We start from the raw sequence: 26246 nt of genomic DNA, 5'->3' as shown, positions 1-26246 counted from the left end.
TTCTTTGGTTTTATAACTACATTCTGAGGCTGCACAACAATAGCCCACTTTAATTAATGACAAAATATGCAGTGTGACGTACTAACCTGTAGGTAGGCAGTGAGATCTTTGAGGACAGGAGACTGTTTCCGCTCCAATAAGTGCTTAAGGCAAATGATTAGAGGAACCGTGTTCTCTATGAAAGCCTTCTTCTTGACCTGAGGATCCAAAATAATAATAATAAAAAAAGCAAAAACAGAGCTGCCCACCTATAAAAATTCACTTCCAGACCAATTTGTCTAAATTTGTTTGAATTTCCATGTTTTCAAAATTGTTATAGTCATAATGATAATCGTGAATAAATGATGGCTTCAATATTTGTCATGGTAATGTTTTAATTAATTCAATCTTGTAATGTTGGACACAGTTGCAGCATGAATAAAAGTACCAGTATATGAGATTTTGACGTTCCATCATCACAAATATCTCTCTCAATGAATTAAATTCACGTTTGCCAATTCTGTTTTCAACCCTGGCAACAACAACAACAAAAAAAGCAAGTCTATTAATGCAGATTAATCAGACCTCAAACGTCAAAATTAAAACTCGGCACCCGACTTTGCAAATAAGCAAACAAAATTGCTGATAGACTGAATAGGACAATTTATGTATGGACAATAGTTTTGGTTTCTATTTTTTGCAATGTACTTGTTCCGTAACATTTGGCAGCTGTGCAAAAAGTAGCTCAGGTGCAAGCTCAGCCTGAACCGCGCAATGGTATTTACTTGTCAGAGTAAAGAAGTGCACTCAAGCATGTCTGATATTAACTTGACCCACTCACCTGAGAAGCCACCTTATTTTGAACTGCCTGAAGAACAGCTTTTGCCATAGTGGCCATGTTCCCCTCTGCTTGTTCCTCCCCTCCAGTACTTCCAAGCGGTGTAGATGTGGCCTGCAGCTTCATCTCTTTCAGAGTCAGTATGTTGAAGGTCTCTGACAAAATGTCTGCACCATCTGCATCAAGCGGAAGCTCTTCATCTGCAAAGCAGGCTGCAATATCAAAAGGCAGAATAAGAATTGCTTTTAGGCTTTTGTTGCACCACATCATGCCACTACTCCAAGTTGCAAGGGTTAAGGAGAAGTACAGTGGATATAAAACTCAATACACCCCTGTTTAAAAACCAGGTTCTTGTGATATGAAAAAAAAGAGACCAAGATAAATCATTTCAAAACTTTCTCCACCTTTAATGAGACCTATACTTATATAACTCAGTTGAGAAGAATACAAAAAAAAAGTATTTGATAGAGGAAGTAAAAATAAACAACTATGTGATTGTTCAGAATATACCAATCACTTTTAAACTCAGGTTAAATGAGAGTCAACACACATTTGCCTCCTTTTAAAGTGCATCTGGTTAACCCAAAATAAAGTTCAGAAGTTCTCGGAGGCTTTCCCTGACATATTTGTAGTTACATCTTACAGCACAAGCCAAGGTCCGCGGAGAGATTCCACAGCGTCCGAGGGATTTCATTGCTCAAAGAATTTCCAAGACATTAAATACACCATGGAACACAAGACAGTCAACAGGTTGAGGAAATATGGCACAACAGTGATATGACGAAGAATTGGACGTCCCTCCAAAACTGATGAAAACTAGTCAGGGAAGGCCGCTAACAGACCCCCCCGGCAAGAAAATCTTCAAAGGTCAACAGTGCATATAATACATAGGTATAGTAAAAATTAGCAAATGCAATGAGTCTCTCACATCTGTTAATGGGGATTTTTGCCCACTAGTTCTAGCAAAACTCAGCCAGTCGAGAGAGGTTGGAGTTACATCTGGCATGCACCAGTTTATTCAGGTCTTGACACAACATTTTAAGTGGATTAAGGTCAAGACTTTGTGCCAATTCACAATACAAATCCTCTTTCACTGCCGCTAATCCTTTGCTCCTTTGCTGGAATGCTTTGGTTCCTTGTCTTGTTGTTTCATCCATTTCCATCCCACCTTCAACTACCTGAAGGATGGCAGGAGATTCTGGTCAAGAATGTTTTAGTACGCCTGGAAATTCATGGCTCTTAAGAGACGATGGCGTTGTCAAGGTCCAGAAGTGGGTAAGCAGTCCCAGACCTTCAATTTCCACCACCATGCTTCATCGTTGGGGGAGGTTCTTAACTTCATATGCAGTGCTGGCTTTTCTCCAAACATGGTGGTTTTGGTTGTGACCAAACGATTCTATTTTTAACTTGTCTGTCCAGAGAAAGGACTTACAAAAGGTCTTTGGCTTGTCCAAGTACTCTCTGGCAAAGTTGAAAAGGGCAGATTTGTTCTTTTTTGAGAGCAGATGCTTCCTCCTAGAAACTCTCCCATGAATGTCATGGCTATTATATTTTCACCTAACAGTAGACATATGCACATTTATCCAAGATGCTACCAGAGATCTGAAACTCTCTCGAGGTGATGTCATGGTGAGTCTTTACCTATTTTGTTTTTATCTGGTGTTTCTGGGTGGTAGTTTCCATGGGCATCCAATTTTGGCAGTTGTTGAAGACATTCCATTTGTAAATTATTTGTCTTACAGTGGATGGATGGAGCTGGAATCTTTTTAGAATGGTCTGACAAACCTCCCCAGATGGATGGGCAGTCAATACCCTCTTCTTCATGTCCTCGGCTATCTCCTTTCCTCTTGGTTTTGTTTATTTGTGTGGGACCACAGTTGGTTTGGCTGCTCTCATCTATTAATTAGCGCAGGCCAAATCCTTTCCCAAGGAAGCCTTATTTAATTGGTCTGCTTAAACAATTTAATAAGCCCCAAATGTTTAGCCTGTGTCTTTTACCTGCTGGACTTAACCAATGCAGATGGGGGTTCTCATACTTTTGCACACAAGCAATTAGCAGTTATTGTGGGGGGGGGGAAACATGTTTGTTGGATAAAATAATGAAAGTATCTCTTTTTGTCTTTCTTGTAGGCCATCAAACTTTATTTGGAGTTAATCAAGAGCATTTTAAATAGTGACAGTCATGTGCTGGCTGCTATTTAACAAGAGTTTGAATGTGATTGGTTAATTTTAAACAACCACATTCCCAGTTATAAGAGACACTTGCGCAACCGCATAATCAGTTTATTTTGACTTCTCTTCGCAAAAATATTATTTTCCCCAATTGAGTTGTACGGGTTAATAAGTAGCATTAATCGTGGAAAAGGTTTTGAAATGATATATCTTGGTCTCCTTTTTTACATGACAAAAATCCGAGCATTTGAACAGGGGTGTGTGGACTTTTTATATCCACTTTATCTGGATATTTTGTCCAGATTCAGGGGAGGTTAAAGTCTATGAAAAACAAACTGTTAAGTGAAACGGTTTTCTATTGGATAAAGGCATGACCTGTTAATCTCTGACGTTTGTATGGGGAATTTGCGCCCCTTTGTGGAGCCACCCTCGATACGATTACTAGGACCTATGCATAGTATGAGGGTCTGTTAGGGACATTATTCAGGATTAGCTCCCACACTTACTATTCAAATGCTGCACACACACGGAAACTACTGAAAGGCTCTCGTAACACAACTCAAACCGTCTCATACGCACAAGGCTTGCGTTCATAAAGACTACTCAAAAACTGTCATAAACACTACTCAAACCCTCTCATACGCATTCGTCTTGCTCTCATAAAGACTACTCAAACACTCATAAACACTACTCAAACCCACTCATACACACGAGTCTTGCGCTCCATGACTACTCAAACACTCTCATAAACACTACTCAAACCCTCTCACGTCTTGCTCTCATAAAGACTACTCAAACATTATCATAGCTACGAGAGTCTTGCTCTCATAAAGACTACTCAAACACTCTCATAAACACTTCTCAAATGTGTTCGCGAGCACGTCAATCACTTTCTCGCATACGGTACTGGCATTCACGGGTTCATGTCAATCATGCTCACGCACACGTCGATTATGCTCACACGTGACTAGTGTAAATCTTTTATTAGGCAGTTCAATTCAAAGTGAAATTGTAGCGATCCACTGCACACACAGAGTAAAGTATTTCATATTTAAAATATGTATCATTTTGATGATTATAGCACATAGCAAATTTAAAAAATTCCCCATATTGAGAAACTAAAATATAACATCAAACGAAATAGTGATTTAATTCAGGAAATAGTGACTTTTAAAAGGTATAAATGCCCTCTCAAAAGTACTTCAGTGTTTAATTACTATGAGTACTGAAGAAAACCTTTTCAACTATACCCATATTAAAAACTTCATGAAATATTTGACTGAGAGTCTGTAGTCTGTTGTGCATATCAGAATCAGAATCAGAATCATCTTTATTTGCCAAGTATGACACGTTTCACTACAACAATTAAATTCCTTCATTCCCTTTGGCCACCTTATTAGGTAAACCGGTGCAGGGGAGCTTAAATGCGACTATACGGCCGTCCTGCCTGCAACGAACCGCATACATTTCAGATTGTAACGCAGCGGTGTTGAAACTCTGTCTTGAGTCCAGGAGTAAACACATGTCCACTTGCGCTTTAGCCCGAAAGGCACATTTATCCGGCAGCATCCGCGTCCTGTTAATGGCGTCCCGCTCTGGGGTAGACGAGTCAGCCTAGCCCTACGTCATACACGACACGGATTTTGATTGGCCGACCATTAAGACATATCCTGCGGAACTTACACGTTAAAAGCAGTCATTTTAAATCAATGAGGAAAAGCTTTATTGTAACACAATAATCAACAAGTATACGACATATATACATTATAAATATATATGTATGTACTATACATTTTGATGCTATGTAATGCTACTGCTTAAGTTAGGCTTACTATTGTACTTTATGGCCGTTGGTCAATGCCATATTTTATTTTGAAACCACTTCCTTTTCAACTGCATGTAAGCGGCACGGCCGAAAACTAACATTGAATGCCCGTGACCGTTGATCCCTCAGGCGGCACTGCATCAAAAACCGACATCAATGTGAAAAGGATATCACCAAATGGGCTCAGGAACACTTCAGAAAACCAATGTCAGTAAATACAGTTCGGCACTACATCGGTAAGTGCAACTTGAAACTATGCAAAGCAAAAGCCATTTATCGACAACCCCCAGAAACGCCGCCGCCTTCTCTGGGCCCGAGTTAATCTAAGATGGACTGATGCAAAGTAGAAAAGTGTTCTGACGAGTCCACATTTCAAATTGTTTTTGGACGTTGTGTCCTCCGGGCCACAGAGAAAAAGAACCATCCGGACTGTTATGGACGCAAAGTTCAAATGTCAGCATCTGTGATGGTATGGGGCTGTGTTAGTGCCAATGGCATGGATAACTTACACATCTGTGAAGGCACCATTAATGCTGAAAGGTACATACAGTTTTTGGAGAAATATATGCTGCCATCCAAGCGACGTCTTTTTCATGGACGCCCCTGCTTATTTCAGCAAAACAATGCCAAACCACATTCTGCACGTGTTACAACAGCGTGCCTTTGTAGTAAAAGAGTACGGGTGCTAGACTGGCCTCTCTGCAGTCCAGACCTGTCTACCATTGAAAATGTGTGGCGCATTATGAATAGTAAAATACCACAACGGAGACCCCGGACTGTTGAACAGCTGAAGCTGTACATCAAGCAAGAATGGGAAATAATTCCACCTACAAAGCTTCAATAATTAGTGTCCTCAGTTCCTAAACGTTTATTGGATGTTGTTAAAAGAAAAGGTGATGTAACACAGTGGTAAACATGACCCTGTCCCAGCTTTTTGGGAACGTGTTGCAGCCATAAGATTCTAAGTAATGATGATTTGCTAAAAACTATCAAGTTTATCAGTTTGAACATTAAATATATTGTCTTTGTCGTGTATTCAATTAAATATAGGTTGAACATGATTTGCAAATCATTGTATTCGGTTTTTATCTATGTTTAACACAACGTCCCAACTTCCTTGGAATTGGGGTTGTGCACACAGCACCCCATATTGACAGAGAAAAAACGTAATTGCTGAAATTTCTGCTGATTAAAAAAGAAAAACTGAAATATCACAAAGCCATAAGTATTCAGACCCTTTGCTGTGACACTCATATTTAACTCGGGTGCTGTCCATTTCTTCTGATCATCCTTAAAATGGTTCTAGACCTTCATTGGAGTCCAGCTGTCTGATTATACTGATTGGACTTGATTAGGAAAGCCACACACACGTCGATATAAGACCTTACAGCTCTCAGTGAATGTCAGAGCAAATGAGAATCATGAGGTCAAAGGAACTGCCTGAAGAATTCAGAGAAAGCATTGTGGCAAGGCACAGATCTGGCCAAGGTTACAAAAATATTTCTGCAGCACTCAAGGTTCCTAAGAGCACAGTGGCCTCCTTATTCCTGAAATGGAAGACGTTTGGGACGATCAGGACCCTTCGTAGAGCTGGCCGTCCGGCCGAACTGAGCATTTGGGGGAGAAGAACCTTGGAGAGAGAGGTAAAGAAGAACCCAAAGATCACTGTGGCTGAGCTCCAGAGATGCAGTCGGGAGATGGGAGAAAGTTCTAGAAAGTCAACCATCACTGCAGCCCTCTACCAGTCGGTGCTTTATGGCAGAGTGGCCCGACGGAAGCCTCTCGTCATTGCAAGACACATGAAAGCCCGCATGGAGTTTGCTTAAAAAAAAAAAAAACACCTGAAGGACTCCAAGATGGTGAGTAATAATTCTCTGGTCTGATGAGACCAAGATAGAAATTGTTGGCCTTAATTCTAAGCGGCATGTGTGGGGAAAATCAGGCACTGCTCATCACCTGTCCAATACAGTCCCAACAGTGAAGCATGGTGGCGGCAGCAGCATGCTGTGGGGGTGTTTTTAGTTGCAATTGAAGCAAAGATGAATGCGGCCAAGTACAGGGATACCCTGGACGAAAGCCTTCTCCAGAGTGCTCAGAACCTCAGACTGGGCCGAAGGTTCACCGTCAAAAAAGACAATGACCCTAAGCACACAGCTAAAATACCAAAGGAGTGGCTTCCGAACAACTCCGTGACTGTTCTTGAATGGCCCAGCCACAGCCCTGACAAAAACCCAATTGAGCATCTCTGGAGAGACCTGAAAATGGCTGTCCACCAACGTTCACCATCCAAGCTGACAGAACTGGGGAGGATCTGCAAAGAGGAATGGCAGAGGATCCCCAAATCCAGGTGTGAAAAACTTCATTCCCAAAAAGACTCGTGGCTGCATTAGCTCAAAAGCGTGCTTCTACTAAATTCTGAGCAAAGGGTCTGAATACTTATGGCTGTGTGATATTTCAGTTTTTCTTTTCCATCTTGATGTTGTATATAACCGCACATGTACTATAAAAACAATTTTGCATCAAGAAAATAGTGAATCTAATTCTCAAAATAAAGAACGCAATCACGCTGGGAACAATATTATTGCAGTAAGGTTAAGATGCTTCATTTGTGCAATGCAAGATCTGTGTTTTGTTATTGTTTGCTTCCTTAATACTAATTATTTTTGGGTGTTACTGTATTCTTATTTGTTTTTAAGTGAATAGGATTTTTAGATTTCTTTTGTTCTGGCAAATGATTTTTGACAGTTTAGGCTGTCACTCCAGCGGTCACGAAACTGTTAGAACAAAAGAAATCCAAAAACCTTTGGAAAGAAGATGGACGCTACAGACCTATAGTTTAATATATTTTAAAAAATATATGAGGTCCACTGCAGTGTGTTTTTCCATTAGTGTGTTTGTGTGTGTGTGTCTCTCAGGGGTGCTAGGGTTAAGGCAATGAGCATCTTTTTGCACAATTGTCCAAAAAAAAAAAATTGTACCGGCATTACCAGATAAATAGCTGTTTTTGTCAATGTCTTTATGTCTCAAAAGTGTTCTCTGTCAATTTACTCTGTTGTCGTTCTAGAGCGGCTCCAACCACCGGATACAAATTCCTCGTGTTCTTTTGGACATACTTGGCCAAATAAAGATGATTCTGATATCCGTAAGAAATGTGTCAATATCATTTTATAGTATGTATCAAAATGTAGTCAGATTTAAAATGAAAGATTTTAAAAAGTCATCAGTATAACAACCGTTAGTTAAGGACCCAATTTGTTGTGTGGTCAGTATTACTGGGTTATTTTTTTTATCATCAAGAAGACAATTTTTGGCAAATGGCTTTTTTATTCATGTGTTACAATAGATCCTTGTATGTCATCAGTTTATATGCAGGTTGTTGTTGTTGTTTTTTTTTTTTTTTTTTTAATTACAACACAAATTGCCTTGTATTAATTGCTCACCCAGTACACTTTGGTTCATCTTGTTGGTGATGTTGAGGCGCTGAGCATCATTGAAGTGTTGCAGCAGAAACCGGTAAATCCGAAAACGTTTCTCACGGTGCTGGGGCCCTTTTAGGGAGAACCTCACTTTTTCACTGTAAATATTTGGGAAAGAGAAGAATAAAGACTGGAGCGTATCGGGGAGACACTGGTTCATGGGGGGAGGATGGAAGTGACCTAGCAGATATCTCTTGGCAAGTTGCATCCTATTCGATTCCTACCTTTCAGTTTGAGGGAATTTGTTGTAGGAATTGTGTCCGCTATGGGAATTGAAGTGGTAGATGCACTCGATGAAATGCTGGCTAAACATTTCTGGGTTCTTCTTCAGCAGTATGTGGAGCAGACAGTACTCACATAGACTGTAACAGACAGAACAAAGTATGTGGTTATTTTATTTTATTTAGGTTTTCTCAGAAAGCAGCAGCGGGTCAGCATGTTCAACTCATTTACTCATGCCAAGGACAAAGTAGCGCGTAACCAACTGCTATCTGCATTGAGTGTGTAAGAGTAGTTTTGAAGGTCCGTGGAAAATTTAATTTGAGAGTTTTGGAGGTAATTGGAACAGGAAGGCAACATGACCCAGACGAACGAGTATAATAGGGAAGGGCTAGCAAAGGCTAGTGACGAAGTGGCTCAAGCCAACCAACGAATCGAAGAGGTTTCCATTTCGACTGTCATACTTAAAAAGTGAAAACTACATTTTATATTGCAAGCAACTTTATTGTATGTAACCTTAATCTTAACTCATAAGGGTGAGGATGCCTATATCCACTGGGAACAATGTCTGGGCATGCTCGGAATGTCACCGGTATCTTGGGGCATTTCCTGGTCACTGGTCTGTGCGACCTTCCAAAGTCCTGTCCTCCACTTCCATCAACACAAAATTTGAAAAAGCAGACATGTACAGCTGTCTACAGGTGGCGGCACAAGTCAATGAATGTGGTGCTGAATGTGGTACGCCCATGCCAGCGCCCATGCCAACATGGTCCAATCCTGCTTTTTTTCCCACCTCATTAATTAATACATGACATTGCCGTGGGCTCAGAGCGCACCAAAATTAATAGACACGAGCAGGCATTAGGGATTGAACGACACATTTTTTTTGGGTGGTCATCGCTCAGGTGATGACAGTCGAGTCGCCTTCGACTAATCAATGTCCTCATTGATTTCCTTTTTAGTGGATGTTGTTGCCCACTTATATGTGCGAGTGTGTGAAATTGATTGTATGCTTCCTAAATGGCCAAATCGATTGGCTTAATGCTTGGACTTATACAATGCTGAATTTGTTTTTTTTTAAGCCATATACAAGAGGTCAAATGTGATTTACCTGGCAATGGCAGGCTCAGGATCAACTAGCATCACCATGAAACGGAAGAAAAGAGAACCCTTCCATTTCACAAACTCCTCCTAAAACAAAACCCCAAAAGAAACAATTGGCTTAGCAATAGACAATATGTACAGTGCTAAATATCCTTTTACAGTCTTATCTCCGTCCAATTAGTAAAGGGAAAACAAGAGTTATGAAGAGTTGTTTAAAGGAGATATACCACACATTTTTTTCTCGGTCCCGTCTCATGAAAATGAACCAATACTCACCCTATCCATTATACTGCTGGGCAAATGCAGAGGACGAGTCAGTTTACTATGATGACTGGGTGTAGAGCTAGGGGGTAAATCGAGGGGAGAGCGGATGGCCACGAAGAGAAAAGCATTTTTACTTGTGGAGGGCCCGCGTCATACACAGTCCTTGTCAATTTGTGTGCACAACCATGTAAGTGAGGTATGCCGCGGACACATCACGACACAAATCCCACCACAGTGTCGTTACTCCAGAGACCCAACGGTTACATTTTCTATCATATGTCACCTTTAAGCAATCCATTCCGTAGTACTCTAAACACATCAAATTATCCTGGTGCAAAGAAAAACAAATCATATATACAGCGGCTGAAATAAGTATTTAACCCGTCACCATTTTTCTCACTAAAACCTGAAGATTCCACCAGATGTTGGGGAAAAAACCCAAGTAATCCATACATGCAAAAAAAGCAGAACAAATAAGCTCAGAAATTAAGTTGACGGAAAATGTATTCAACACATGAAGGGAGGTGCAAAAAGGCATGGAAAGCCAAGACAACACCTAAAATCTATCAATGATCAAACAGCAATCTAGCTTTTTGTCAGTGCTAATGAATATCAGATGGTTCAGTCCTAATTAATTGATGGCGTACAAAAAGGTCTCATTGCCAAGGTACGAGTCAAGACACATCTCATGATGGGTAAGAGCAGAGAGCTGTCCCAAGACCATCGCACACTAATTGTTCCAAAAGATAACAATGGCACTGGTTACGGGCGCATATCTAAGTTTCAGAACCTTCCAGTGTGCACAGTTGGGGCCATAATACGCAAGTGGAAAACCAAACATACCACCATAAATTTGCCTCTATCAGGTGGTCCTTGCAAGATTTCTGACAGAGGAGTGCAAAGAATAATCAGAAGAGTTGTCCAAGAGCCAAGGACCACCTGTGTAGAGCTTAAAGACCTGGAATTACCAGGTACTGTTGTCACAAGGAAAACGGTGAGTAATGTGCTCCGCCGCCATGGCTGTATCCACGCTCACCACGCAAGAGCCCATTGGTGGGGGAAAAAAAGCATGTCAAAGCTCATTTAAAGTTTGCTTAGCAACATTTGGACAAGCCAGCTAAACAGTGGGAGAATATAGTCTGGTCGGATGAGAGCAAAATTGAATTGTTTGATGCTATAATGCACACCACGTTTGGAGGAGAAATGGCACTGCACATCACCCTAAAAACACAATATCAACGGTGAACTTTGGAGGTGGGAACATGATGGCGTAGGGCTGCTTTTCGACATATGGTACTGGAAAACTATTGTTGAAGGAAGGAGGAATGGGAAAATGTACCGAGACATTCTAGGAGGATGATGAAAATGAAACGAGGGTGGATATTTCGGCAGGATCATCATCATGAGAGAGAGAATGGGTGAATGTGAGGCTTTGTAAAGCGCCTTGGAAACTGTGAGCGTGTAAATAAAGCGCGATATAAGTGAAGTCTATTTACGACCATTTACAACCACATTAGTTGAATCAATAAATCAGTTAAATAGTACCTATAGTACCCCTTTGTCAGATAGATTGAAATATGCTACCGTATGTTCACGACCATAAGGCGCAAAATTTAAGACTTCTGTCTTAAATTTTCTCCAAAATGGACGGGGGCGCCTTATAGTGCGGTGCGCCTTATGTGTGCACAGAGTTCCAAAATCTGGAAATTGTGTTGTGTGACTTTGATGAGAGCTCCGCTTGACTGACTGGGAGCATTTCCTGCCGACAGACTGCTTACATAGAGGAAAGGCGGACGTGACGGAGGACAGCATGCGGACGTTAAAGGGGGAAGGGTGCGCGTGAAAGAGGACGCTAAAGGCACGCCCCCAGTAGGTATATAGTATGTGCATTGTGCAAAACAACAGCAGTTTGGCTAAGGACCCCCAAAAATGGCACCTACGAAGAGACACGCTTACGAAGCACAGTTTAAACAGCAAGCTATCAGTTACGCGGCGGAACATGGGAATCGAGCAGCCGCGAGAGATTTCAAGATCAACGAATCCATGGTTTGCAAGTGGAGGAAGCAGGAAAAAGAGCTTCGCCAAGTCAAGAAGACGAAGCTGAGTTTCCACGGAAACAAGGCGAGGTGGCCCGAGTTGGAAGACCAACTTGAGCAATGGATTAATGAGCAAAGTACAGCCGGGAGAAAGCGTCTCTACAGTCACCGTTCGACTGAGTGATTCCAGGAGGCGTGACAGGGCGTTCAAAGTGAAGTTGCGAGCGGCGTGGCAGCGATGGATGACAGATGACGAACGCAGCTTTACTAAGACTAGGAGTTACGCCACAATTTGTGAATGGATTGTGGATGCTTGGGGCTAACATGTCTGCTCGCACTGTTGTTTGAGCTTTCATAAAAGCCGGCGTCATTTTTGAGGAGCCGCAGGGCAACGAGACTGACTCCGACAATGACGAGAGGGTGACGAGAGGGTGTGTGTTTGATGGAGAACTTGCGCAGCTGTTCATTTCGGATACAGAAGATGAGGACTTTGATGGATTTCTGGATCAGGATTGATACCAAAAAAATATATAAATATAAAAATACTTCAATAAAGTACAACCGAACTCAGTTTTGCTCCCGCTGCCTTTTTAAAAACATTGTTTTAGCGTGCATCTATGCTACCGTCTGTTTTAAGCTAGGGTATGTTTTACCATGCCTGCGCCCAATAATACGGTGCGCCTTATGTATGTGTGAAATACAGAAATAGACCCCGTAACTGAGACTGCGCCTTTTGGTATGGTGCGCCTTATGTTCGTGAAAATACGGTAATAAGCAAATGCATTATACCCCAATTACAAAGAAATTCAAGACCAAATGAGAAACAAAGGAATTTAAATCTCTCGGACTGGAAAAGGCTTTTGGGACTCCAGTGAACCGCGGTCAGCGCCATTATCAACAAATGGAGAAATCCGGGAAACATTGTGAAATTTCCCAGGAGTCGTCAGCTAACTTATAAACTATGCCAAGAGCGCGAGGACAACCCATGAATGGGGTCACAAAAGAAACCAAAACGACATCCAACAAACTGCATGCCTCACTGGCCTCAGGTCAGCGTTCATGACCATAAAACACTATGGGGGGGGGGGGGGGGGAAAGTCATCCACCGGGGAGTTCCAAGGTAAAACACTACTGACAAAAAAAGAACAAGAAACATCTTGATGAAGGAAGGTGAGCGGCCCTGTTACATCTGGCGTAAAAATAACAGTGAGTAGTCAAACATGGTGGTGTGATGGTCTGGGGCTGCTTTGCCTACTCAGGACCTGAAAGACTTGCTGTGGTGGGTCTAATGGAATAGGGAACTCTGCTGTCCAACAGAAAATCCTGCAGGCAAACATCCGCCCATTAGTTTTTGCCTTTAAGCTCAAGTGCTCTGTGGGTTATGTTGGAGGACAACAACCCAAAAACAAACCTGCAAGTCCAACTTTGAATGGCTCAAAAATAATTAGTTTTGGAATGGAACGTCAAAGTCCAGACTTAAATCCAATTGAGATGCTCTGGTATTACTTTAAAACAGGCCCGACACACCACATTGAGAAGGGGGGAAAAAATGAGACCATGGCAAAAGCGTGTGAGCATTTCATACTGACACGCAAGGAGAGCACTCATGATGTGTAATCGTTGTAACACGGACGTTTATCCCCCGCCAAAGACGCCCGGTATGTGAGACAAGCTAAAATTGACAAAAGGTCCTTTGTCGAGTTTACTTGGCGAAAGAAAAACTGTTGATTAGATTCGTGAGGGGAAAAGTCAAATTTTCTCTTTTGTATTCACAATTGTTCCGTAACCAAGCAAAAATGTAGTTTATCCAAATACTCGATTATTCGATAACGTTTCCAGTAGGATACTCCAATGCTAAGATATTCGATTGCTGCAGCTCAAGTGAAAAAATATGATATCAGGAAGAGGGCAATTACATTTTCCCACCACTGTACATGAGTCATACATGTAGTGTATGAGTATAAAATCTTGTCAACTGTTCCTTTTGAACATCATTTTCTCAAACTTCAAATAATATTTTTGCAGAACCTTTGTCTTACCTGGAGGAGGATGGTCAGCATGATGAGAGTCTGCTCCCTGATGATCGTTTCATCATCTCGTAGACAGGCGGAAATGTTTGGAATATAGCGATCCACTACGTTTGTGTATCGAACACAGAGATCGCACATAATCACCACAACGTTGTTGCGTACAGCGACTTCTGTGCCAACCTCCAGCTCCCTGGCAAACACGGGAAGGTACGCCTGGACGAGTTCCTCGTGCTGCAGAAACAGCTTGCCTGATCCAGTCAGACGACATTGAAGAAAGAGCCACTCCTTCTCGCGCCATTGGCAAAATAAAGAACAGGACAACAAAAGTCGGCTTACCCAAAGTAATAACACCATGTGCTCTGACTTTGGTTGGCATGGAGTTTGCTTTAAACTGTGAGACAGGCAGTGAAGCTGGTAGCTCGTCCTGACAATCTGTCAGTGATAAACAGGGAAGACCATCAGTGAGCTGTCAAACCATGTTCCCATTGAATGACTTTCATTTAGAAGAGTTCACGCCCAAAAAAAAAAAAAATTATAAAAAATTGTAAAAACAATTTAAAAAAAAAAAAAAAAGCGATCAGGTTTGAGTTTAATAAGGGAATACTGAGCTGGGAGTTCACACAAATTATTATTATTTTTTTTGTTTTTTTAAATGCAATTAGGTTTTTCCAAATGTGTGTGCTTTAGCCATTCAATTAAATATTGCCATGTAATACCTGGGAGTTTGTCCGTACGTGTGACAAGGATAGATTCCACGAGCAAGATCATTCTTTTGGACACTCTAGCAGGACAGTTGAGCGACGCAACACCAAAAGTGTGAAGGTATTTCACCTGGAAGACATTATCAATTCACCAGCGCAGCTTGAAATCACAAACTCTTAGCCGAGCAACAAGGCGGTCCGTTTCCTTTCATTAGACGGTTTCACAGCACTTGACCATTGCCCAGAAACGATATTATTTTGGAGTCTTTCTCACTATTACTTCCTCGTTAATGTTGTGGGTTCCATTTTCATTCAGGATGATGCCAGCTAAATAGGCCTCACAGAGTGACACCAGCTCACCGCAGTGATGATTCAGGAAAGACTAAAAGGGACACATACACACACAAAAGTTATACAAAAAAGAAAAACTCATTCATCTTATTTAAATCAGAAATGACAAACTAAGGAGGCATGATTTCCAACCTGAGTCTGTTTGACATCTTCACTGCTGCCAAGTTGGTGAAGAGTATCGATAGCTGCGCTGATAAGCTCAAGAGACATCGTAAAGGACTTCAACCAACACATGACATCATCTGTGGACAAACAAAATAATTCAGCCAGACATCTTAAAAGAAATGTGACTGTTCCGTAATAAATCACTGGAATGATCACCCACCAACTATCCTATCCTTGGTGTCTTCATTTAAGTGAGCAGAAATTTCTCCAATCACACACATGATGTGACAACAGGTTGTCACGCTCACATCCTTTGAACTAAGGGGGGGGGGGGGATAAAAAGAGTTTGGACTCTCAGTTATCAAAATACACGGGATTAAATGGAAACTGTGTATAAATGTCCACTCCACCTGACCATGTTGTCCCAGGAATCCAGGATTTTTCCACAAGGGATTTGGGGTGCTGTGGCAACTACCCTGGAAAGTAGCAGCCAGGCTCCAGCACTGTGATCGGCCTCCGTGTGTGAAATGAGGTTATTTATAAATGTTGCAGTAAATTTGTTTTGTTTCGTCCAGACAGCGATGGCTCGATTGAAATATCGGCTGAAGAACAAAAGATACAATTTAACGTCGAAATAATCACTGTCCAAATAAACGTACAGTAACTTAGAGGGCGTGTAAAAGTCGATTTGGAATCTTTTTAAAACACATACTTAACTGGGAATTGCAACATGTAAAGGGGTTCCAATTACACAATTCCAGTATTACATGACCGTGCTTCTCATGGAAAGACAAACCTAAGGTTCTGACATTCACCACAGAGCAGATTTAGCAGCTTCCAGGTCAGCCTCTGACTGGAATGCAGATGACGGCTACCAGAGTATGCTTTGACCTGGCTGAGCAAGTAGAGCTCTAGAGTCTCCAGGGCCTTCTCCTGGACAGAGTTCTCAGAATCCACCACAGCTGGTACCACACCATGCAGCCATGCCTTCTGCACCAGGCTGCAATCTGGTTTAGCCTGGTTGTGGCACCCAGAAACATCATGAAATGCTCGCATAATGGGACCAGTGCTTTACATCCGCTGAATTGTTAGTTGTCTGGAGAGTTTCTGAACTGTGGACTCACATTGAGTATCTCTCCCACACACTGCAATGCTTTCTTCTTCACAGATACAGCCGGGTCTCTGCAGCGATCCGAGAGCATAGACAGGTTCTTCCAGCTCACGGGGATCACGCCATGCTTCAGAAGACCCACAAGGGCCTGAGGAGGGGCATTAAAACTGTACTTTAATGATCCATACAAATACTGTATGTAACGAGTACGGAATGATGATCAGTACCCAGTTCACAATACCTGCAGCGCCGATTTGCGAACATTAGATTTGGAGTCTTGTACACGCCGAAAGAGAAGAGTGATGTTCTCGTTTGCTTTTGCTGCATCAAAAATACACATGCAAATTACAACAAATCATCTCAAATCAATCCTAAACATACAGTGACTACCTTAAATCACGGCCACAAAATGTGAAGAAACACACTGTTGAGTGTAAGAGGGAAGGAAAAAAAAAAAAGTGCACAATGTCAAGACTTGATATGACTCACCATCGCAGACCGTGCTATCGTTGCTACCGACCTCGACAGTCCTGAATGGCAAAGAGTGATAGGTTTTCTGATGCTGCTGGGAACTGCCTGCAACACAAGTCAAATGATTCAATGCCAGCAAGCATCCGTCATCCAAAAATCCCTACCCGGGTTCTATCTTTATATGACAAATACATGGCAATGTTTTATTAGAATCCCACAAATAGAAATTCATCTCAAACCCTACTGTAAAGTCGTGTCGCAGCTCTTGAATCAGCTCTTTGTCAGAGAACAGCAAGTTGTGCAAAAACGTAATGAAACATTGAACAGTTGGACACGTGCATTCACAAGTTTAGAGAAGGAAACATTTATTTCACCTGTAAAAGGCTATTGTGCATTTTAGGTTCATACTGAAGTTTCATCCAAAAGCCCTATATCCCTAACGCTTTGTGAGTATTGGTGTCGTCATTTTATTTTTGTTGGCAGCAGGACTTGATCCCCCTCCAGTTCCTTACAGTTAATTTACTGCTACCCCACACAAAGAAACAAAACATTACCTTCTGTACTTTCCACTTCCAATACAGTCTGTGTTACAGCTAGAAAAACAAAGTGGAATTTAGTGATTCTGCTGTAGCAAAAACGTTCATTATTGACACTTCTTAGGGAGACTTCAAAGATTGTGCTGATTAATGAATTCAGTATTATTTAGACAGGAAATAAGAGACAAGAATGAACATTTTCGGGGAACAAATATTTTGAATTACTGGCAGAGAAGAGGTTTTGGACAGCATAGGTGGCATTGTGTGAAGGGAATTCCAGACACTGGGCCAGGCAGGCGAAGACGTGGCTTTGGACAGTGGGCGAGGGGTCATTACGTCGGGCGAACAAGAGGCTCTGGATTAGGAACTGGTGCGGCAAGTAGCAGGCAAGACCCGGATCGTCACATTCCTCGGGCCTCCTCTCCGGCTGCCCCAGTAGAACCATCACGACATCCACAGAGAACAGGCGAGACGCCATCTACCGAAACCAGTCGCCAATATCGGTTAACACTTTGGGTTGTTGACAAGATGGCAATGGGATAATCAGTTATCATAATGAAGCTGCATTATCACGTGCAAAACATACTTTTAGTTGAATCTGCACGTATGAAATGGCATATAGATATTACCTTTGAGTGTCTCGAGAAGTTATGCAGCCACTTGATGAAGTGTGCATAGTCTGTACTTGACATCTCAGATGTCAGCGTGCCAACCGCCTGGGCTCCGTGGTTTCTATACTCACATTTTTCCACAATCTAGGTATCGTAGAAAAAAAAAAAAAGAAAAAAAAAGTCATCCAATGCCATTGCATAAGGTGATTCGATGGCACAACGTGCAACTGAAACATCACAGCCAGCCCAAGATTTTGGCTGAATGACGAACCTGGCAACAGATGTGCTGCAGGAGGACTTTTAAGAAAGGAAGTGCCAGATCCTTCAGCTCATTCACCATGTGACTGAAATTCCATATGCAAAGAATCGCGTTAGAATACAAACACTTAGACAATTCGAATGGAAAGTATCTTGTTATAATATTGATAAATTAAGAGCAACAAAAACCAAAAAAAATCCCAGAAGACAAGCAAAATTAAATGCTTATTCGTATAAGGCAGTGCGTATCGGTTTCATTACCACTGAAAATGGACACTCCAGGAAAAAAAAAAATAACTAAATAAATGATACATTTAATAAACATTCAACTGACAGATGTCTGGACCAGTGATTTCCGAATTGTTGTACTAGTACCACTTGTGATATGTGGGCTCCCTCTTGTGGTACGTGAAAGAATCACTGCATAAGTGTACTTTTACGTTCAACACTTTTGCATTTAATCTTTGAGAACGCTTTGCAAAACAACATTTATACAATTGTACAATTTTTTTTTTTTTTTTACTTTCATGTGCAATACATTTTCAGTGAACAATTATTCAAGTACAGTTCATTTGTATTTTCCTACATTTCATCACCTCGAAGTGTCGCCAAAGCACCAAAAGCTGCAGAAACGTGCGTACATCATTAGTCCCGAGACAACTGTGGGGATTTCTGGTCGCGGAGGAAGACTTGGATTTATGACTACCAGTAACTCTTAATGTGAAGAACCAGTAAAGTATTCCAACAATGCAAAACCTAACTAATAAGACGATCTCATCAAATGAATTTTGCTTTGACACTTAATCATCCTCAATACTGTTTACCAGACAAATTGGATGGCTTGATCACGTGTGGCGAGTACGGCATGATTGGGGACAAGCAAGGTTGGTCTGCCTCTGTCGCCTTTATTCATCATCAGGATCACGTAGAGAAGTCTGTGGAAAACCCTCCTCAGGGACTGGACAGGTTAAGAAACAGATGAACCAGATTATTAACAACCCTCTATTATGCTGGCTCTATGGTCACACTTGAAATATGTGACGGAAAAATACTTCTTTTTGGTCTCCGTGTTTTGGTGTGCAAATCAGCTGCATGCCAAAGAAGGCCATCTCAGGGATGCTCTGCAGTTCATTCATATTTCTGTATAGAAACAACATAACCATCAGGTTCCTGTATAAATAATGGGAGCAAAACAAACAAAACAATATTAACTTACTGTCCAGCAGCAAGGTTTAGCTCTCCAATGACTGGCTCAAAGTAAAGCAATTTACTAAAAATCTGCAGACAAAACAAAAAAAGGTTTAAATTTAAAAAATAAATTGTGTGATTGACCTGAATTAATGCATGTTTAATGCGATCATTTTTTGGTGATTAATCCTACGTTTTGACGCTTTCATTTTGACAGCCCTAGTTTGTGTGTGTGTGTTGCTGTGATTTGTTTTATTTTTTTGCGAAGCGATTTTGTAAATCAAACTTTATTTGTATAGCGGTTCTCATGTATAAAAATTTGACACAAAGTGCTTCGCAAAAAAATAAATCACAGCAACACACACACACACACACACACACAAACTAGGGCTGTCAAAATGAAAGCGTCAAAACGTAGGATTAATCACAAAAAAATGATCGCATTAAACATGCATTAACTCAGGTCAATCACACAATTTATTTTTTAAATTTCAATTATTTTGAGCGCACACGCTCATTTAACCGCGGATGGATAGCTGTAAGGTGGTTGCAGGTCGATGCGCCAGTGCAAAGGTGTGTGATGAGACTCCGACTGGAGTGCTCGGCGGGAACTTTGCTTCAAAAGTCCATCTGATGGGACTTTCGATAAAACATCCGTAATTTGCATAACGTGCAGCGCTGAACTCTCTTTTCGTCGAAGCCCAACAAGTTTAAAATACCATCTAACAGCCAAATGTTGTATTATGTGTAGTATATTTGGCGCCTGTGATTAATCGCGATTAATTCAAATTCAAAAGTGTGATTCAATTGATTTAAAAAAAAAAATTTAAATCAACTGACTGACCTTATACGAACACACACACAAATAAATACATGCGAACTATAGTGTGAGAAAAAGCTTGACTTGACAACTGAATTAATCGGAAAGTCAAATTTCAGCTCAGCATCCAGCCTTACTCCCAGATTGGTCACTCTGGGTTTCAAACAGAGGACCCAGGTCAAAATAAAAGAGGCCCTAAAATAGAACCTTGAGGCAGTCCAGAACTGAGACCTCAACTCCGACAACTCAGAGTCCAACACGAACACAGAATTTTCTACCGTGGGACCAAACTCACGCCAAGGCACTGCCTTGAACGCCCACACAGTTCTCCAGCCAGGACAGGAGGATGTGATAGTCCACAGTGTCAAAGGCAGCAGTTAAATCTAACAAAACCAATATACTATAACACGGTGACCAAGAATCTGTGGCAAAAACAACATCACAAACCCTCAGCACAGCTGTCTCAGTACTGTACAGAGTTTTAAAGGCAGACTGGTACACTTCAAGAACAACATAATAATTCAGTTAAAAGCCAAACTAAAAAGGTGAGTGCAGTTTTGATGTTCTCTGGCAGGCTGTTCCATAGCTTAGGGCCACAATGGCTGAATGAAACCTCCCCGTGGGTTTTTGTGCAAGCACTCGGAACGATTAAAAAGGCGGTGCCAGAGGACCTCGGGATACGCGAGGGCTGACACTATAAAAGCAGGTCAGATAAAGGGAGACACTCCAATATACAGCTGCGTGTCATCAGCAGAACTGTGGAAGGTTATGCATTGATCACGTCCCCAAGGGGAAGCACCCTACACTTAACTTCATGTGTTCCTGAGGAACGCATCCGTACTGACAAAGAAAAATCGATCCGAGAGATAAGAACTGAAGCGGTTAGACACTACCAGAGAGGTTTCTGAATCTGCTTAATAAAATGTGGTTATCTACAGTGTCAAAGGCAAAGCTAAGGTCCAGTGTCACGAAGACGGCTTTTTGTGAGTCTACATTCCAACCAGATGTCATTGAAAATCTTTCATTACCTGGGTGCAACTGCAGGCACTTTGGGGTTTGTATTTGAGTGTGAATGTCTGCAGAAGTCTGAGAAGACTTTGAACCAGAAGAACCAGTGCATCTCTGATCCTGTTAAGGTCTTGGCTTGATAAATGGAGCTCCTCTTCCTCCTCCTCTTCTTCATCCACTTCCATCTGCAGGTAACAGACTTGGGCATCACTATTGGCTGACATTCTTCAGCAACTTCAGTGGACTTACCTAAACTACTATACTGTACATGCCTCTTTAAAGAAAAATATTAAAAAATATCAAATCAAGGCTCAGTTTGAGTCATGCTTAGGCTATTCTAGTTGACCTTTTACACCTAGCAATTGAGATGGCGACATTTCTTATTAATATGTGACATGCAAATTAGCTTTGCTCTGATCAAATCGCCGTTATTCTTAATTTAAATATGGAAAACAGCTTTGCTCTGATCGGTCCTTGGCGATAAAACGGAGAGGGGCGGAGCTGTCAATTGATCACCACCGGGCGGTGACGTGTCTCCGATGGTGGGGGAGGATGCCGGTCTGAACTGGCAGGCCCAAACGTATTGTGAGGGTCTGCTGGGAATGTCTGGCAGAATCCAGTCAGAAGGAGTTTCAACCCCCGCCTTCGGCAGAACTTCACCCATGCCTCGGGGGGGTCAGCGGACAGTGAGTCCGAGTGGACCATGTTCTGCGCCTCCATTGCCGAGTCGGCTGACCGGAGCTGTAAGGTAGTCGGGCCTGTCGTGGTGGCAATCCCCAAACCCGTTAGTGGACACCACCGGTGAGGGATGCCGTCAAGCTGAAGAAGGAGTCCTATCGGACCTTTTTGGCCTGTGGGACTCCTGAGGCAGCTGATGGGTACTGGCTGGCCAAGCGGACTGCAACTTTGGTGGTCGCTGAGGCAAAAACTCGGACACGGGAGGAGTTTAGTGAGGTCATGGATAACGACTTCCGGACGGCTTCAAGGAAATTCTGGTGCAGTGCACCATCAACACTGTGTAGTGGGGACTGCTGACTTCGACTCGAGACGTTGTGAGTCGGTGGGGAGAATACTTCGAAGATCTCCTCAATTCCATAGACACGCCTTCTGCTGAGGAAGCAGAGTCTCAGGTCTCTGAGGCGGGCTCTCCTATCTCTGGGGTTGAGGTCACCGAGGTGGTTAAAAAGCTCCTCAGTGCCAAGGCCCCAGGGGTGGTTGAGATTCACTCTGAGTTCTCAAAGGCTCTGGATGTGGTGGGTCTTTTTTAAAAAGGGACCCGGAGAGTGTGTTCCAACTACAGGGGGATCACAGTCTTCAGCCTCCCTGGTAAGGTGAGGAGGGTCCGTCGGGAAGTCGAATCTCAGATTCAGCAGTGTAGTTTTCTTCCTGGCCGTGGAAAAGCTCTACACCCACAGCAGGGTCCTTGAAGGTGCATGGGAGTACGCCCAACCAGTCTACATGTGTTTTGTGGACTTGGAGAAGGCGTTTGACCATGTCCCTCGGGGAGTCCCGTGGGGGGTGATTCAGGAATATGGGGTACCGAACCCCCTGATATGGGCTGTTCGGTCCCTGTACGACCAGTGTCAGAGTTTGGTCTACATTGCCAGTAAGTCGGACTCGTTTCCGATGAGGGTTGGACTCAGCCAAGGCTGCCCTTTGTCACCGATTCTGTTCATAACTTTTATGGACAGAATTTCTAGGCGCAGCTGAGACATAGAGGGGGTCCGCTTTGGTGGCCTCAGTATTGCATCTTTGCTTTTTGCAGATGATGTGGTTCTATTGGCTTCATCAAGCCGTGATCTCCAACTCTCACTGGAGCGGTTCGCAGCAGAGTGTGAAGCGGCTGGGATGAGACTCAGCACCTCCAAATCTGAGACCATTGTCCTCAGTCAGAAAAGGGTAGCATGCAGTCTCCAGGTCAGGGATGAGATCCTGCCCTAAGTGGAGGAGTTCAAATATCTTGGGGTTTTGTTCACGAGTGAGGGAAGAATGGAACGGGAGATCTGAAGTGATGCGGGACTTTGTATCGGTCCATTGTGGTGAAGAAGGAGCTAAGCCGAAAGGCAAAGCTCTCTATTTACCGGTCGATCTACGTGCCCGGAACACTCCGGGCACGTCCTCCTCCCGGGAGACCCTGGGGACGACCCAGGACACGCTGGAGAGACTACGCCTCTCTGCTTTCTTGGGAATGCCTCGGGATCCCCTTGGAAGAGCTGGAGGAAGTGGCTGGGGAGAGGGAAGTCATGGCTTCCTACTGCCCCCGCGACCCGACCTCGGATAAGCAGAAGAAAATTGATGGATGGATGGATGGATGATCTAACTTTAACCATGTCAAAGACTCATTTTGACCTGTTATACTGAAAACAATAGAAACAAATTATTTTGATGGCATGGGAACTTTAAAGTTGCCATTAAGATCAACCATATTCGTGTGTCGATTGCTTCAACCTCTTGAATTTCCTTCCGGTGTGGTTTGGAACGCTTGCCCTCTGCCTGAGAACTTTTGAGCGTGTCCTTCTTGCGTTTTCTGCCAAAGTCCTGAGGCCAGCACTGAGTGGTTGCACTCAAGCAAGTGTCGAAAAAAATCTCGTGAAAAACTTTGTTTGCAATACTTCCTAGAAGACAGAGACAATTATGTTTAACTGTTATTTGGGAAGGTGAATGCAAAATAAAACTTTTCCAAGACTGCTCACCTGGGATCCCAAGCAGCAACACATAGAGGGACGCAGCATGGAGGGTTCTCACCCTCTGCTGAGTATTAGCTGCTTTGCCTTTTGCTGTCAATACAAAGAAGGACAGCACAGCCACCAAAGATTGCACTGAGACACCGCTCTCCCTCAGTTGTCTCCAGATACTCTGCAGTAGAACAGATAGGCATAAGATCACATTTATTCAAATGTATCATGTTTAAGACCTAACGCTTGTACCGTCTAGCAGAAAAATTCAGTCAGCCAAGACGGAAACTGGATGGGTTTTCTTACGTTATTGTTGAGCACAATAAAAACAGGGGTTTTTTTTTTTATAGAGGTTTTTAAGTCAAGTTATTTTTCTCTCTCCTTCTTCCATAATGCATGCGATTTAAGTGGGGATCAAATATACCTGTGAACTGTCATCACTGCTTGAAGACTGCAGTTGTTCCTCTGAAAGAACCAGCAGGCATGTGTACAGACTTCTGAAATCTTCCTCTCCACAAGATGCTAGTTCCAATTCTATGTTATCTTCCATCGGTATCATCGCTGTAAATTCTGCATCCCACACTTCATTCACCCAGGCTGAAAATTAAAGTTCGATACATTACCAAGAAGAAGCACGACAATGATTGTTTTTAATAATTATTGAAGATGGCGCCGTGAAGTTGGCAAATGTCTTCAAGAGCTCAGTTGTTACAGGGCTCGACGCCAACTTTTGCACTAGTTGCATTGGTGCGACCAACTTTTTTTAGTCGGTCGCACCAGCACATGATTTGGTCGCACCATTTATTGAGGTACAGCATGGCTATGGCATACCATAGTTTCCATTGACAGTTTGTATGTTACCGTGAGCAAGAGGTTTGTCCGCAACAAGGACATCAGGACAACCTTTATATTTAATGACCATAATTCGTTTTTACCCGATTCCCCCCTTACAAGAAAACAACAAGAACATTTTTAACCTGCACTGTCAAGTATGCAGGTATTTATTTCATAGTCACACTGAATGAATTTTTGGCTAAAAAGGTACTGAATCGATTTCCAGCCGCTGAGTCATTTCGGATCGTATCGTTCTAAATGAACCAATATCGTCCTCGAATCGAATCGGAAAACACAAATCGTGATACGAATCGTAACATTGCTAAAACGAATGGTAACATCCCTACAAAATATCACACTATATCCCTGATTTTAATTTGCAATACACTTTCTTGTCACAACACCATATTTAAACACCAGTATGTAGTTACCCATCCTATTCTATTAACTTTCCCTGGATCACTGACCTATTGATATAGTTTCTACACTAGTTTTAGTCAACAATACACCTTATGCCATATATTCTCTCACAAGCATGAAATGTTCATATAGCAATTCTAGTTAACATCATCTTACCTACAGGATAACAACAAATATTATATTCAGTCCCAGTACAACTAATTCCTGTACCGCTCCAAAAGATTTTTTACTACAGAAAATGGATGGATGGAATATATTCGCACCACAGATGAAAACAAGAAAACTTTTCATTGTTTCATTTTTGTCTTTAAATTCAATTTTCCCCGAAAATTATTATCTCCCTCTCTGTCAAAAAGCAATTTATTATGACGTCGAAAATCTTTTAGCAATGTAAATAGACGCGTGTCGTAATATCCAGCTCGTACTTTTTAAAATATATATATATATATATATATAAATAAATGAATATATGTGTGTCGACTAATAAACACTGGATTCGTTCAAGTAACGTTATTTTGTGTGCGATCGACTCGTGTTGGCAAATTTTACCTTGTGGGACTTGGTGAAGCTTCAAAAACTGCAACGCAGACGTCAACTCCATCTTGAATAAACCCGCCACGAGAGTTCTGCACCCATAGATATGAACAGTAGATACACCAGCGAACTGAAGCAGCCCGGCTGGCCGACGTGCCTACGTGGCGGCCATGTTGGGAAGGTCGAGATTCTCATAGAAGACAATGCATGGACGCCGAAATTAAGTCCCAACTTGCTCATTTTGTACGAGGCTCACTTTTTGTCAACTCCAAATCGCGTTCTAGCAAAACAGAACAATTGCAACATAAAAGCCCCCCAAATGATCTTAACATGTGAAAGGATATTCCCAGGTCCCTTGTTGTGATTGTGCGGCGTTGTGCGTTAACTGGATCAAGCGCAATGTGCGGGCCTCCTTGGCCAGTGGCGCACCTCTATAAATATGAGTTTATAGTTTATTGAGATGTGTTTGTCAATTTTGGAGAAGGGCGCGAAAAGTCACATTTTCATGGGGCTGCTTGACGGGGCTCTATATTGCTGTGTCGAAGTGTCGCACATGGCGCCAAATTTTGAACCATTTCCTGAAGCGGTCACGTGGGACAGTCGGCCAAGCGAAGCTTCGTACGTCATTATTTCCGGCTCCTACCCCAGATGACGCAAGCCTCGACACCACCCGGTTTGGT

The 26246-nt window shown here is 42.3% G+C and overlaps 1 protein-coding gene across 1 annotated transcript in view; it reads right to left on the bottom strand.

Annotated features, from left to right (window-relative positions):
* The window catches only part of ncapd3 (non-SMC condensin II complex, subunit D3), a 34569-nt gene that overhangs the window by 7659 nt on the left and 664 nt on the right, over positions 1 to 26246 (bottom strand). The window contains exons 2-29 of the mRNA XM_061690186.1: positions 25582 to 25658; positions 24203 to 24375; positions 23797 to 23959; positions 23552 to 23718; positions 21124 to 21288; positions 19304 to 19365; positions 19140 to 19227; positions 18912 to 19045; positions 18101 to 18173; positions 17848 to 17973; positions 17444 to 17696; positions 17237 to 17275; positions 16701 to 16787; positions 16453 to 16532; positions 16225 to 16359; positions 15897 to 16117; positions 15511 to 15702; positions 15321 to 15418; positions 15128 to 15237; positions 14919 to 15026; positions 14660 to 14774; positions 14280 to 14375; positions 13953 to 14191; positions 9621 to 9700; positions 8515 to 8652; positions 8255 to 8388; positions 821 to 1029; positions 87 to 197 (exon numbers count right to left, since the gene is read on the bottom strand). Coding sequence (XP_061546170.1) covers positions 87 to 197; positions 821 to 1029; positions 8255 to 8388; positions 8515 to 8652; positions 9621 to 9700; positions 13953 to 14191; positions 14280 to 14375; positions 14660 to 14774; positions 14919 to 15026; positions 15128 to 15237; positions 15321 to 15418; positions 15511 to 15702; positions 15897 to 16117; positions 16225 to 16359; positions 16453 to 16532; positions 16701 to 16787; positions 17237 to 17275; positions 17444 to 17696; positions 17848 to 17973; positions 18101 to 18173; positions 18912 to 19045; positions 19140 to 19227; positions 19304 to 19365; positions 21124 to 21288; positions 23552 to 23718; positions 23797 to 23959; positions 24203 to 24375; positions 25582 to 25633 — 3648 coding nt within the window. The 5' untranslated portion in view covers positions 25634 to 25658. The remainder of the gene's footprint in view (positions 1 to 86; positions 198 to 820; positions 1030 to 8254; positions 8389 to 8514; positions 8653 to 9620; positions 9701 to 13952; positions 14192 to 14279; positions 14376 to 14659; positions 14775 to 14918; positions 15027 to 15127; positions 15238 to 15320; positions 15419 to 15510; positions 15703 to 15896; positions 16118 to 16224; positions 16360 to 16452; positions 16533 to 16700; positions 16788 to 17236; positions 17276 to 17443; positions 17697 to 17847; positions 17974 to 18100; positions 18174 to 18911; positions 19046 to 19139; positions 19228 to 19303; positions 19366 to 21123; positions 21289 to 23551; positions 23719 to 23796; positions 23960 to 24202; positions 24376 to 25581; positions 25659 to 26246) is intronic.

The sequence above is a fragment of the Phycodurus eques genome, chromosome 11 (genome assembly GCF_024500275.1).
Source record: "Phycodurus eques isolate BA_2022a chromosome 11, UOR_Pequ_1.1, whole genome shotgun sequence".
NCBI classification, from domain to species: Eukaryota; Metazoa; Chordata; class Actinopteri; order Syngnathiformes; family Syngnathidae; genus Phycodurus; species Phycodurus eques.
Note: the sequence above shows the minus strand (reverse complement) of the source record. Positions and strands in the feature narration are given on the sequence as shown.